The sequence below is a fragment of the Myotis yumanensis genome, unplaced genomic scaffold (genome assembly GCF_028538775.1).
Source record: "Myotis yumanensis isolate MYYU_CA2020_CCGP unplaced genomic scaffold, mMyoYum1.0.hap1 SCAF_14, whole genome shotgun sequence".
NCBI lineage: Eukaryota > Metazoa > Chordata > Mammalia > Chiroptera > Vespertilionidae > Myotis > Myotis yumanensis.
Window position 1 is genome coordinate 10,278,061 of NW_027223765.1, and position 15,261 is coordinate 10,293,321.

A 15,261-nucleotide genomic window follows, 5' to 3' on the forward strand; every position below is an offset into this window, starting at 1 on the left:
TGGAGTTTTGTTTAGCTTCTTATTTGCAACATAGTATATAGTTGCTTAGAGTTGCAGCTGAGAGGCCGGCAAGTGAGGCAGGGGAACATTGGAGTCCGCAGTCACTGAAGCAAGCAAGCCTCCCTGCTCGCTTCAGTGCGCCGCTCCTGGCTGCCATCTTGGCTGACAGTTAATTTGCATAAGGATACGCTGATTAGCCAATGGGAAGGGTAGTGGTCGTACGCTAATTACCATGTTTCTCTTTTATTAGTGTAGATGGGGATTGTTAGATAAAACACCAAGTAAAGTTTGATTCAGAGCAATCTGATCCATGTTCTCAGCTTCAAAGTAGGAATCTGGAACCCAGAGAAGTGTGCCTCTGGTTGTGAAAGGCACTATTCCTCATCCTGTCTACTCTTTAAGGCGGCTCCTGTGAGTATAGGCAGGTATCCGTGAGATCAGGTCTTCAAGTTCATCCCTGATTAGTTTCTGAGAGGAAAACTCTGACATGTGATTATCAAATTGGCAGAAGTGTGGGGCTTTCCTCCATCCCAGGAGCTATAAGGAAAGGAGTCTGTGAAAAGAATTTAAAATATATGTCCTGTGATAGTAATGTAGTAATCTCTTCAGAATACTGACTTGATGGGCGCTCTTAGGCCCCGCCTAGATCCTCTTGATTTTTATTTTGTTAAAAAAATATTTTTATTGATTTCAGAGAGGAAGGGAGAGGGAGAGAAAGATAGAAACATCAATGATGAGAGAGAATCATTAACTGGCTGCCTCTGGCACGCCCCACACTGAGGATCAAGCCCACAACCCAGGTATGTGCTCTGACCGGGAATTGAAACCGTGACCTCCTGGTTCATGGGCTGACGTTCAACCACTGAGCCACGCCGGCCGGGCCCAGATCCTCTTAGACCATGCTTACCCTCACTTTCTATGAGTGCTGGAGGCTTGGACAGAGAACTGCTCTCTGCCAACAGGCACCACATCCCAGAGAAGTTCTCCCTCAACCTCACCTTCCTCCCAGGGGCATCATGCAGGTCTCAGCTGACTGACGTGGGGGTACAGAGGTCAACCTCTGCCTCCAGGTGGGTCAACTCTGCGGTACAGCTCACACTCCAGAGCTCCCCCTGGGGTCAGGCCCGAGTGGACGCAGCTGGGACCACATCTCTGTTTGCCTCCTCCCCCTGTCCTGTGCCCCTCCCTCGGTCTCAAGCTCCCTCTCCAAGTCACATGGCGAAGAATCTATGTCTTAGGCTTTGCTTCTAGGGAAGCTGACTTCAGTGCATTGTGAGTAACTTTCTAAAACTTTCAGTTCACAAGCTCCCGTGTCTCTCACCTGTGTGTGGCAATGGCAGCATGTGTTGGATTCCCCGCTCGGTTGCCTCTGTGTGGTACACATCGACTTGCTTTGCTGGTGTTCTGTAAGCAGAAGAGAACATCAGTAACTCGTCTTAATGCCCTTCAGGGGAAAACCATCTGTTCAGGTGGTTGATGGAGCAGCAGCCCGAATGGAAAGGCCGCGTCAACCAGAAGGACCAGGATGGCTGCACCGTCCTGCACGTGGTCGCCGCCCACTCCCCGGGATACCTCATCAAGCGTAAGTGGCGACACCGGCTGCAGGGTGTGCTGTGGGCTGGAGGACCTCAGGCATTGGCGAACTCACTTAACAGGCCATTATGTTTTCCCTGTCCATCCTGTGACGGGCTCAGGAGTAAACTTTGCCTTGAATTAAACATGATTAGGAGGGTAAGCTGTGTGCAGAGAGGAGGTGGAGCGAGAGAAGGAAGAATTGCAGGGCTCTCAGCTTTGAATGGCTTCTGTGGGGTCGAATGACTCAAGGACATGGGCTTCCATCTGCATTTGTTCTCACCCCCATCGCGTGGTTACTAAGGGCTTTATTTTATGCCAAATCTGTGCTCCACCAAAGATAAATTGTGAACCAGACAACAGACATAATCCTGCCTTCCTGGCACTTAGGAGCTAACACAGGAATTGCATCCTCCCATGCCCTCCAGGGGGAGACAGGCTTCCTGAAAGGGGCTGACACATGGGAGGAAAAGCTGGCTCCTTGACGCAGATGTACCTTGTTAGCCTGTGAAACAGGAAGCTGTGAGCACGCCCACACAGCTCTGGAAAAGGGGTTGCTGTGATGATAGATGGTCATGGACTCTCAGCCCCAGTGGAAGGGAGGCGACGGAGCAGTGGGAGCTTGTGTCTGGGCTGGCTGCAGCCAGTGCTGATCGTGGGAACCAGGCTTGCTGCTGTCTTCTGATAGCAAGAGACATTGGAAGGCTGGATTTTTAAAAAAATACGAAAACTCATGATTATAACATGTCGGCTTGGAATTGAATGTGCCTGTGGACTGGACACAGCCTAAGTCTAAGTCCTGCTGTTGGTCTGGAGGGCCCTCCTAGGAAATTGCAGTGCTCTCTCTCCAGTGGGTCCCAGGAGCAGCCCGTGAGGTTTGTTTCTCTATTGTTATCCCCCACTGACCGGGGCGCCGGGAATCCATGTCGGGGTGCCCTATGGATTTTATTGTGAGATTTATTTATTTACTTATTTACTTAAGTCAGGACATTGATGAAATTGTTTACCTTTTTTAAAAATAGGTTTTTTAAATTGATTTCAGAGAGGATAGAGAGAGAGAGAACCATTGATTGGCTGCCTCTTGCATGCCCTCTACTGGAGATCTTCATCAGCTCATTTGGGACAATGCACAAGGGTAACTGCGTTGGTTTTCTATGCTATGTAACAAACCACCATAAACTAAGTGGTTTAAAACAACACCCATTCATTAGCTCACAGTTCTGTAGGTCCAGAGTGATGTGACTGAGTTTTCTTTTTCTTTTTTTTTTTTTTTGGTTGGGGGATCAACAGAGAGATTTGCTTTAATATACATATGGATGTTTCAGACATAATTGGTATCTCAGTAAACAAATCATTTCATGATATATTTTTTTACATTTTAAAAAACCTTTATTGTTGAAAGTATTACATATGTCCCCTTTGTATCCCCATTGACCCCTTTTAGCCTGCCTCCATGCCCCCCACCCGCCCCCCCTCACTCCTGCCCCAGGCCTTCACCACACTGTGGCGTGTGTCCATGGGTTATGCATATATGCATACAACTTTTTTGGTTGATCTCTTCCGACCCCCGCCTTCCCTCTGAGATTTGACAGTCTGTTCCATGCTTCTATGTCTCTGGATCTATTTTGTTCATCAGCCTATTTTGTTCACTAGATTCCACCTGTGAGTGATATCATGTGATACTTGTCTTTCTCTGACTGGCTTATTTCGCTTAACATAATACTCTCCAGGTCCCTCCATGCTGTCTCAAAGGGTAAGAGATCCTTCTTTTTTGCTGCTGCATAGTATTCCATGGTATAGATGCACCACAGCTTTTTTATCCACTCATCTACTGATGGGCACTTGGGCTATTTCCAGATCTTAGCTATTGTAAATTGTGCTGCTATGATCAGTGTGGAGTTTCCTCAAAAAGTTAAAAATGGAACTGCCAGGGATCCCATTTCTAGGAATATATCCTAAGAAGCCTGAAACACCAATCAGAAAGAACATATGCACCCCTATGTTCATGATATTTTTCACTCTGCAATATGTACCCCTTTTCAGTAAAAAAGAACAAAAATGGAGATAGGTGTGATGTCACCTAGTGGCCAGGTTCAGCATTGCAGCTCTGAGAATCTCAGAGTGGGGGGCGGGGGGCGGGGGGCGCTTAGCAAGGGTGAAGGGAAGTAGGTTGGAAGCTTAAATTTGTGGGCACAGCCAGTGTTTTCTGGATTTTCACTTAACTGGAGCAATACCTCTGTATCCATCACTTTTCTAGGATATAAAAGCCCATTTTCTGGGATATCTAACCTTGAGATTGGAAGTCCAGCTCCAGTCTAAACTGAGGAGAAAGCTCCAACTGTGAGCATGTATTTCAAGTGATAGAGCTAGAGGGAACATAGACACACACACACACACACACACACACACACACAGAGGCAGTCCAGTGTTTTTAAATCTACTTTGTATGTATAGAAAACTTTGAACTGAAGACATGTCTGAGAGATACTTGCTTCCTTCAGAAAGATACCTGTATTCTCATTAGGAGAAACAATGAGAAATGACTTTTCACAATGCCAGCCTTGGCCCGAGGCTCAGCCAGCCCCTACTGCTGTGTCTCAACAGTTAAAGGGCCATTAAGTTCCACCAGTGCCATGTACTCGGGCAGGTTTTCCCACTCACCCTCAGGGATAGCTGTGAGGAAGGTATCATGAGTCCAGCTTCACAGATGATGACCCTCAGGCCGCTAGAACCCATGTCACTCTCCAGATCAGTGGTAGGATGGGAATGGGGTTCCATCCCTCGTTCTCCCTACAGGACCCAGAGCAGCCTCCCTTTTAGAAGATGGGCTTCCATGTGACTGAGTTTTCTGCTCAGTGTCTCCTGAAGCTGAAATCAGGTGTTGGCTGGGACTTTGTTATTATTATTTTTTAAATATGTTTTTATTGATTTTTTTAGAGAAAGAGGAATGGAGAGGGAGTGAGAGATAGAAACATCAATGATGAGAGAGAATCATTGATTGTCTGCCTCCTACAGGCCCCCCACAGGCATGTGCCCTGAATGGAACCTCTTGGTTTCTGGGTCAACGCTCAACCACTGAGCTATATCGGCTGGGCCATGGGACTGTGTTCTTATCTAAAGTTTGAGGCCTAGCCCTAGCCGGGTTGGCCCAGTGGATAGAGTGTTGGCCTGCGTACGGAAGAGTTGCGGGTTCGACTCCAGTCAAGGGCACATGCCTGAGTTGCAGGCTTGATCCCCTGTAGGGGGTGTGCAGGAGGCAGCTGATCAATGGTTCTCTCATCATTGATATTTCTCTCTCTCCCTCTCCCTTCATCTCTGAAATCAATAAAAATATATGTAAAAAAAAGTTCGAGGCGTTCCTTCAAGTTCACATGATTGCGGCAGAATCCAGTTCCTTGTGGTTGTAGGACTGGGGTCCGAGTTTCCTTGCTGAATGTCAGGCAGAGGCTGCTGTCAGCTTCTACAGACCACACACATTCCTTGTCATGAGGCCCCCTCTATATTCAGAGCGGGGAGAATTTCTTGTGCATCAGATCTCTCTTGTACTTTGAATCTCTGACCTCTACACTTTTGACCTTTAAGGTTCAAATGGTTAGGCCAGGCCCATCTGGAAAATCTCCTGATTATCTTAAGGTCAACTGCTCTGGGACCTTAATTACATTCTCAGAGTCTCATCACAGCAGTCCTTGGATTAGTATTTGATTGAAGAACTGGGAGAAGGTGTGTGTATGCGAGGTGCTAAGAATCTAAGGGATTCTGCTTACCACTGTGAGATATTTGTTGGGAAGAGAAAAGTAGGACTCTAATTTTTTTGTTAATTCTCACCCGAGAATATTTTTCCATTGATTTTTAGAGAGTGGAAGGGAGGGGGAGAGACACACAGAGAGAAATATCGATGTGAGAGAGAGACTTCGATTGGTTGCTCTCAACCAAGCCAGGGATTGAGCCTGCAACCAAGGTAAGTGCTCTTGACTGGAATTGAACCTGGAACTCTTCAGTCTGTGTGCTGATGCTCTATGAGCCAAATTGGCTAGGGCAGGCCTTTTAAATTTTGTCTTATTTTTGTAAAGTGGAAGAAGGGCAGTTGTTATTGGGGAGATGGGGAAGGAGAACACCATGAGTAGGACGATACCTTGAGTACAGGTGCTTGGTCAAGGCAGTGCATTTTAGGAAAGCATGGGTATGAACGCTGGGGATTGGGCATTGATTCATTTAACTCTCCATGCCCACATAAGTCTTTGTACCCCAGAAGTACACCTGTTCCATTATGAAGACTGCTGCATCTGTGACCACAGAGACTCCTTGATGCTTGGCAAATAGATTTGTCAAAGCAGCAAACGGAGCTGGCAGCCAGAGGGTAGGGGCTGGGAGGATGGAAACAGTGACAACAAAAAGACCCCGATTGGAGAGCAATTGCCACTTTTTTCTCCTGTCCCCAGACAGGCTTTTTTTCTGGAAGAATATTTTGTTTCCTCTCTAGGGAATAAAGAAATCTGAAGTCACAGCTTGCTGTTATCCTTACAGCTGTAACAGTTGCCTAGTAACCAGATTCCCCATCTCCTTGCTTGTTGCCAAGGAGAGGGAAGAAAGGTATAGAGGAGCGCACTTCTGAACCTCTTAAAAGCTATTGTCCTTCCCACTCCACAAAGTCCGCCTTCCTTCGGGGACTTTGGTGGGTTGCCCAAGGCCAGCAGTTTAGGTTCTGCAAGCAGAGGGACCGTGGTCCCCTTGCCCCGGGCTGCTCAGGCAGGAGACTGGGAGGACGAGCACTCATGGGGACATCTCCTTACGGAAGGAACCATGACAATGCCCCCTTTTCCTTTTGGCCTGCCCTAGGACAAACAGAGGATGTGCAGATGCTCCTGCGTTTTGGGGCAGACCCCACCCTGCTAGATCGACAGTCCCGGACCCCTGTGGATGTCCTGAAGAGGAATAAGAACTTTAAAGCCATCGAGAAAATCAACAGTCACTTGGAAAAACTGGCTGCGTGTTCTAAGGACCTATCAGGTACAGCTTCCAGTGAATTAACTTTTTTTGGGGGGGGGGGCGGTGTAAAAACTGGTTCTGTGATGTTAGATACAAATTGATTAATCTTTTCTTGGTATATGAAGATGGAAATGAGACTCCCAATCTTTGGAAAACTTGTTTCCTTTTTTTTGGAAGATAGAACGAGACAACTCTTATTTAGAGAGCATCTGCAATATTCCGGGAACTTCGCCAGGTTGTCCTTTAGATGCTATGGGGGATTTATTTTCTAACGCATGCACACAGTAAAAAAGCAAAAAAAGCAGAAGGAATAGGAGATAACAAAAATCATTCCTACCCTTCAGAAACAGCCACAGCCAACAATTTAAAATACATTCATGTTGCACTAGATTACACTATGCACTTACATATTAACTTCTATTCCTATTTCTTTATCAGTTTAGGACAGCATCCATTGACTGACTACTGTATAAGGTGAAGTTAAACAAGTCAGCCCCAATTGTTGAGTAATGTCTAGTAATGTTATTTGTGTCATTTACATTCTGTTCCTCAACTCTTAAGTTTTCTGTGCTGCATCTATAGATTGATTCTAAAACTTGAAAACCAGTAAATGGCATTGGCATGGTAGGATGATTATATAAATGTTACACTTTCTACAACAAGTAGCATACCTGGACCCATAGGAAAGAATTACCCAGTGTCCTGAAAACTTTGCTCTTTAAATATTGTAATAACTATGTATGGCGTTGGGGGGATCACTTTGTAAGTTATATAAATGTCTAACCACTATGCTATACACCTGAAACTAACAGAATATTGAATGTCAATTGTAATTGAAAAATGAAAAAAAAATTTTAAGAGATGTGACACTCTTTAGGCATCCCAGTTTAATGAAACATACATATACATTATTGCATATGTGTGTATATGCATGTGCACACACAGTATATACTTTTTAGACTTTACTTAGGCTCTAGTCCCCACGTGTGTACATTATGCTGCATTTAGTTTTGTTACTTCTATATGATTCTTCTGGATCATGTTGTCTATTTAGATTTCTCTCCTGTTCTGCTAGAGCACCAACTTGTACATTTTTCGTGGAGGAAGGAGACATGGGTAGTAGTAGACTTATGGAATTTGGGAAGAGTCTTTATTTTATTCCTATTGGTTGATAATATGTCTGAATATAGGCATTGTATTTCATTGATTCCAAGTTACCCCTTTCCCCCCACATTTTAACATCTTCAAAACTGGAATGTGTTTCGTCATCACTGACATGTCTCTGTTTAATGGTATATTAAATTAAGAAATCGAAACTGTCTTTGCCAATGAATTTCCAGGTTTTAAAATAACAACAAAAAATGACCACCAGTTAATGGTAGAAAATGGCTGCTCTGTTTGCCAATTTATTGTTTATTAATTCTAATATTAATTCTTATAATACTGTATATGTATGTATGTTATATTTAGTGTTACAGACTTTAGCATGTCATTCATTTTTATTTATTTTTTAAAATATTTTCCGTTTCCTTGTACAATAGAATTTTTGAAAATCTGCTGATCCTAAAAACATCTCATCTACTGAGACAGGGTCTCACTCTCCCTTCCTCTCTCTGCTCCTTCACCAACTAATTCTGGTCCAGGTTTGAACCAGGAGGAGAGACTCAGAATTGCAGCTGGTCCTTTTTTACTTACTAGGACTCAACTGCACTCGCTTGGCTGAAAAGCCCATTAGGAGGGATATGCCATCCCAGGCCGGCCCTTGGGCTGACTGGCAGTTTGTGATGGCAGTGGAGGCAGTCAAGCCTAAAGTCCCCCGGTGGTCGTTGGTAAACCTATTGGAGGTTTGATTACCGCAATGTCTTCCAGACCATCAACCAGGAAGGTTTCCTTGCTGCACTAGAGGAATATTGAACGACCACAGGAGAACACTGAGTGAAAAGAAAGCAAAAGGAACTGATACAGATCAGGAAAGAGCAGGATGACAATTATCAGGAAGAGCTAGCTAGTGATGGTGTCTGTGGATAGGGTGGCTTTTGCTTCTGAGTGAGAAATCTCACTGAATATTTCTGCTGTTCTCTAAACCAGAGCTTCCCGACGTAACTGTGCACACACATCGCTGGGGAGCCTGTTAAAATGCAGATTTTCATTCAGCAGGTTCAGGGCAGGACTCAGGATTCTTACAAGCAGCCAAGGGAAGCCAGAGTCCACTTTGAGGAGCCAGGGTTCACGCCTGAAGAGTCAGGATTATGTAACTGTCTTACCTGCCTTTCACCACTAGATGGCAGCATGTCCACCTTCTCTGGAAGCTCAACTTTCCTTAGGACCTAGAACAAGATTGATTGATCTTCTCTCACTCACTAATGCAGGGCCTTTCAAGTGAGAACAGATCCAGCCCTCTGAAGCTTTTCTCTCTGGTCCCTTAGGCCCTGCAGTGGTTCTCAACCTTCCTAATGCTGCGACCCTTTAATACAGTTCCTCATGTTGTGGTGACCCCCCAACCATAAAATTATTTTCGTTGCTACTTCATAACTGTAATTTTGCTACTGTTATGAATCGTCATGTAAGTATCTGATATGCAGGATGTATTTTCATTGTTACAAATTGAACATAATTAAAGCATAGTGATTAATCACAAAAACAATGTGTAATTATATATGTGTTTTCCGATGGTCTTAGGCGACCCCTGTGAAAGGGTTGTTCGACCCCCAAAGGGGTCGAGACCCACAGGTTGAGAACCGCTGCTAGGGGGAGCCAGCTGCTTTCTGCTCTGTGCTGGTGCAGGCATCTCTAGCACAGCAAGCACTTGGAGGATACTGGAACTTTCTCTGTGTGTTGGTTTCCCTCACAGACAGAGCCTGTGACTCAGAGGTTTCCCATCTTCGCATCCCTCAGCACCAAGACGGGCCTTGTATTCAGTAAATGCAGGGATGCAGTGCTTACTGAAATGTGTCCATGATATGTTTTTTCTTATAAAAGCAATATATTCTTTTTTAAAGGAAATTTACAAAATAGGAAAGGAAAACAAGAAAATGCTAATTCTCTATAAACCAACCTCCATCTGCAAATTCATATATTTGTGACTTGCCTATTTAGACTTATGTCATGCATTTATAGCTATATGTTTTTATATTTTTCTTTTATGAAGTGAGATGGTTGCATACATTTAAACTGATTAAAATGTGTGTAATAAAATGTACCAGTTCGTATGATAAATCTTACCAGTTTGTCTTTTTTAGCTTGGGAGAAAGATTTTAGGCAAAAGCGAAATCTCTTTTTGAAATGATTTATTCTGTTTTCTAACACTTCTGAGCACTGTTGCAACTTCAGAAGACCTTTTTTAGTTTTAATTTTTTAAAATATATTTTTATTGATTTCAGAGAGGGAGAGGGAGAGCTGGATAGAAACATCAATGATGAGAGAGGAATCATTGATTGACTGCCTCTTGCACCTCCCCTACTGGGGTTCAAGCCTGGACCAGACATGTGCCCTTCACCAGAATTGAATGGGACCGTTCAGTCCTTAGGCTGGCGCTCTATCCACTGAGCCAAACCGGCTAGGGCTAGTTTTAATTTCAAATCTCCTAATATGTATCCACTAAATATGATCATTGAAGGAAGTTTGTAAAAATATGGTTTTATATAAAAACAAAAATTTATTGTAATCACAGTTTAGCATATTTTCACCCAGTCTTTCTGTTGTTGTTTAGTACTTATATAGTCACTTTTTTTTTTCAGATCCAAAGATATTTTTTCCATTGATCTTTAGAGAGAGAGAGAGGGAGGGAGAGAGAGAAAAACATGAGAGAGACACATCCACTGGTTGCCTCTGGAAGGCATCTCCACCAGGGTCAGGGATCAAACCTGCAACCGTGGTATATGCCCTTGACTGGAAATCGAACCCTCAACACTTCAGTCCTCGGGCCTACGTTCTAACCACTGAGCCAAACCAGCTAGGGTCCCAAGAGAGCGAATGGAACTAATAGGCCTCTTGAGGCCTAGGCTCAGATCCTGCACAAAAACCACAGCCACTGCATTCTACTGGTTTTAACTGGTCATGGAGCCAGGCCAGAATCAGGGGTAGGAGGGGAATAGGCTCCACCTCTGGGTGGGAGGAGCTGCCAAGGTCATGGCAAAGCATGTGGGTACTGGGAGGGGTGCAGAATTGTAACTTTTCCATCTCCTGCAGCTGTGATCTCTATTCGGAAGCATCACCTGGTGCTGTTTTGCAGGACTGAGCCATGGCGAAGGACCCAGTAGCGAGAGCAACATTTTCCGGGAGGCCTCTGCGCAGCTGGTGAAGTACCTGAACTCAGGAAACCGGTTGCTGCATAAAAACTTTCTGAAGCAAGATGTAGTCCAGAAGTTCTTGCGCCTCCTTTCTTCCCTGCAAGGTAATTTTTTATTTTTATTACTTATTATTATTATATTTTTAATATTTTTATTGATTTTTTTACAGAGAGGAAGGGAGAGGGATAGAGAGTTAGAAACATCGATGAGAGAGAAACATTGATCAGCTGCCTCCCTCCCGCACACCTCCTACTGGGGATGTGCCCGCAACCGAGGTACATGCCCTTGACCGGAATTGAACCTGGGACCTTTCAGTCCACAGGCCGACGCTCTATCCCAGAGGTTCTCAACCTGTGGGTCACAACCCCTTTGAGGGTCGAACAACCCTTTCACAGGGTTCGCCTAAGACCATCGTAAAACACATATTTTCGATGGTCTTAGGAACCAAGACACTGCTCCTTTATCTGTCTCCAGGTGGGTCCGCCCACATGCAGATACACCCACATACGAGTACCCAGCGTATTAAAGGGTCGTGGCATTAGGAAGGTTGGGAACCACGGCCTGTCCACTGAGCCAAACAGGTTAGGGCCCTGCAAGATAATTTTTCTCACAAATTCAGTTGTGTGAAAGGTGATTTATGCTCATTCAGACTTTTTGAATATCTTTTAGAAATGGATTTAAAAATGTAATGATCTGCCTTAGCCAGTTTGGCTCAGTGGATAGAGCGTTGACCTGTGGACTGAAGAGTCCTGGGTTCGATTCTGGTCAAGGGCATGTACCTAGGTTACAGACCCTGCTTGGGGTGCGTATGGGAGGCAACCAATCAATGTGTCTCTCTGCCTCCCCCTCCCTTCCACTCTCTCTAAAAATCAATGAAAAAATATCCTTGGGTGAGGATTAACAACAACAACAACAAAGGTAATGCTCTACATGTAGAACAGCCAGCACAGAACATCAGTTACCTATCAGCGAAAAATCCATCATCCATCTGTGAGCTTCAGTCCTCAAGTCCCGTCCCTGAGGCAACCTCCATTATTAGTTTTCCATGCATCCTCCTAGAATTACTCCTTGCTTAGGCTGTTCTTTTATTTTATTTATTTATTTTTTAAATATATTTTATTGATTTTTCACAGAGAGGAAGGGAGAGAGACAGAGAGTCAGAAACATCGATGAGAAACATTGATCAGCTGCCTCCTGCACATCTCCCACTGGGGATGTGCCCGTAACCCAGGCACATGCCCCCGACCGGAATCGAACCTGGGACCCTTCAGTCCGTAGGCCGACGCTCTATCCACTGAGCCAAACCGGTTTCGGCTAGGCTGTCCTTTTAAAAATACCACAGATGTTTCTCTCTTCTATAGATACTGGCTAACATTGGGACATTTGGTTATTGCAGAATGGAATGTTAATTTTTTTCATTATGGGAAAATCGGAAGGAAAAGAATTTTAGATGACAAACTTTAGATAATAAGGGACAATTAAAAATTCTGCTTTCCTAGACCAGGCTGTACTCACCTTAGGGTATTTCTTTTTTTTTTTTTAAATGGAGAACTTTTTTTTCTTCTTTTTAATATATATATATACATATATATATTTATATTTTATTTTTTTAATATATTTTATTGATTTTTTACAGAGGGGAAGGGAGAGAGATAGAGAGTTAGAAACATCGATGAGAGAGAAACATCGATCAGCCGCCTCCTGCACATCCACTGGGGATGTGCCCGCAACCCAGGTACATGCCCTTGACCGGAATCGAACCTGGGACCTTTCAGTTCGCAGGCTGACGCTCTATCCACTGAGCCAAACCGGTTTTGGCCTTTTAAATATATTTTATATTGACTTTTTGCAGAACGGAAGGGAGATAGAGAGTTAGAAACATCGATGAGAGAGAAACATCAATCAGCTGCCTCCTGCACATCTCCTACTGGGGATGTGCCCACAACTAAGGTACATGCCCTTGACTGGAATCGAACCTGGGACCAACGCTCTATCCACTGAGCCAAACCAGTTTCGGCCTTAGGGTATTTCTGACCTTCCCAAGGAGCTTTGCCACAAAGGCACAAAGGGCAGGCCAAGGCCACACAGCTCGAAATGGCATGAGTAGAGGTGGGCGGTGGCAATGCCTCGTAATTCATTATTTGCTTATAGTTTCTCCAGTGCTTCAAACTACTGATCAGTAACGCGTTAATTACGCATATATGTGCTAAGTTGTGGTTGGGGACAGAAACCGTATGAACCTTTTTTGGAGTGTGGTGTGTTCTTATTTTTGAAAGAGATTCCTCCTGACCTGGTCTGTGACATTAATCGCGACTGCGCCAACACCTTCGTCAAGTGTTTACTGGAGAAACAGAAATGGTCCGAAGTGCTTCTGCTGCTGACCCGCAAAGTGAGCGGGGAGCCCCCGCTGGGAGACTGCCTCATCAAGGACTGCGACTTCTCGGGCCTCGACCTCTGTGCCATCATCCCCCCGCTCAGCACCTGGGACCAGCGCCGGGTACAGCTCCTGGGCCGCCTGGTAGACGGTGGAGGTGAGCATGCTGAGATGCGGGGCTCCCCGCCATGGGAGCTCAGGCCGTGCCTGGCCTGATGTTTTTCCACTTGATTTTGAAGGCTCCTTTAAGTCCTGCTCCTTCTCTTCCTCCGTATCTCCTCATTTGGAAACAGCGAGGCCTGCAGTGGGTGGTGCCCTGTAGGAAGCCTGCATTTCTGTGAATTACAGTTATGAGAAACCTCAGGTACGTGGAGGGAGTGCTTTGGCCGCAGCGGTCACTTCCTCCTGACCTCTGGCTGGACCCTGCACGGCATCTGCTGCGTGGGGCCTCGTCAGCTCTGCGGCTTTCTTTTCTAATCAACACTTTGGGATTCAAGATGCTTGTGTTTAAAAGAAACAGTGAAATAATTGGTTGGTGGAAGCACCTGCCGAGTTAATCAGCACAGTCACACTTGGCTGGGTGGACGTCTGGAGTGTGTAGCGTCTTGCTGGATTGGGTTTTATTTTAAAACGAATTTGGAAATACCAACCTGCTCTGGCAGCACCTCCCACCCCTACTCATGCCATGGCTAGCTGTGTGGCCTTGGCATGCTCTCTGTGCCTTTGTCTGTTCACTTATAAAATGGGAATGTTAATAGTCCCTCTTCCTTAGGGATGTTTTGAATGTGAAGTGAGCTCACGCGGAAGAGCACCCTGGCTGTGGGTATTCCGCTTGCTTTGCCGTTTAAGGGGAGTGGTGACACATTGGTCCTCGGCTCTCCAAGGACCATACAAAGCCCCCAGGCGCATCGGCTGTACCCACAGGTTTCAGGAGGTGGACGGATGCCTCCTATAGTTTATTTCTTCAAACCTCTCCCCTAAATGGAGTGTTACTCCCTTAGCCCAGAAACTGTGGCTGCAGTGGGATTCCAGTTTTATTCCTGAGTCACCGAGCACTTAGGGAGCACCTCCCTGGGATCAGGTGCTTGGGCCTAAGGGCAGAGAGTGAAGGTGTGGCTGCTGGAGGCCTGGGCAGTGCCGAGGGGAGGGGACGACTGAGCTAAAGGAAGGGAGGTGGGGCTGAGAGGTGTCAGGGAAGATGGCAGTTGACAGTAGATGCGCATCCTCTGGAAGCAGCGTCATAGAAACAAAGGATGTTGGTAGTGGAGCTCACGTCCTGATCACTGGCTGACTGTGCGGCAGGTACGGTGTCAGGCCAGCACCCGGGTTCAGTTGTTTGCAGGCCCTGCTCTCCTCCCCAGCAGGGCTGATGCTGGGGTCCATGTCCTGTTCTGGGACGGCAGGGGGAGCCAGAGAGCTGGGGGAGAAAAGGCCCACAGACACGGGAAGGAGCTGGGCTTTCATTCTGAGGTTTTGGGAAGCCTTTGCCTGCCAGGCGGTGGCAGCGGGCCTCACCAGTCAGGTGAGCATCAGCTCCTCCCTGGGAATAATGGCAGAGGTGGCCCTGCCTCCAGGTGCCCAGGCAGTACCTCGTCATGTGAATGCAGCTCACGGTGCCCTTCTCTGCCTCCCCCAGCCTTGCCCGAGGGCCTCCAGGACAGCCAGGCGAGGCCGCTAGCCGTGTGCCTACAACACCAGGACTTCGAGTTGGCTTTTCTGCTCCTGACCAAGGGTGCGGACCCCCGCGTCATTTCTCTCACGGAAGGTGACACACCTCTGCATGCAGCTCTCCACATCTTTTTGGATGTCAATGGTAGGCCTCTTTTTCAAACCGGTTTTTGCCTTGGGGAGGAGGCTGGATATTAGAACCGATGCTCTGGTTTTTTTCCTGTTGGGCAAGCCAATGATCTGGAAAAAGCCCCTTCTTTGGCAAGGCCTGCCCCTAGCTTGACAGGAAGGAGTGACCATCACGGTGAATGATCAGGGTGGGTTGATTGAGGAGGATTCTTAAGTTTCAAATTTAGCTCGATAGCTAACAAA

The 15,261-nt window shown here is 45.9% G+C and overlaps 1 protein-coding gene across 3 annotated transcripts in view; it reads left to right on the forward strand.

Moving 5' to 3' along the window:
• Nucleotides 1–15,261, forward strand: part of TRANK1 (tetratricopeptide repeat and ankyrin repeat containing 1) — a 100,409-nt gene that overhangs the window by 54,382 nt on the left and 30,766 nt on the right. For all 3 annotated transcript variants that reach the window (XM_070391729.1, XM_070391728.1, XM_070391730.1), the window contains 5 exons: nt 1,451–1,582; nt 6,409–6,579; nt 10,790–10,951; nt 13,124–13,378; nt 14,858–15,034. In XM_070391729.1, the coding sequence (XP_070247830.1) occupies nt 1,451–1,582; nt 6,409–6,579; nt 10,790–10,951; nt 13,124–13,378; nt 14,858–15,034 (897 nt within the window). The remainder of the gene's footprint in view (nt 1–1,450; nt 1,583–6,408; nt 6,580–10,789; nt 10,952–13,123; nt 13,379–14,857; nt 15,035–15,261) is intronic.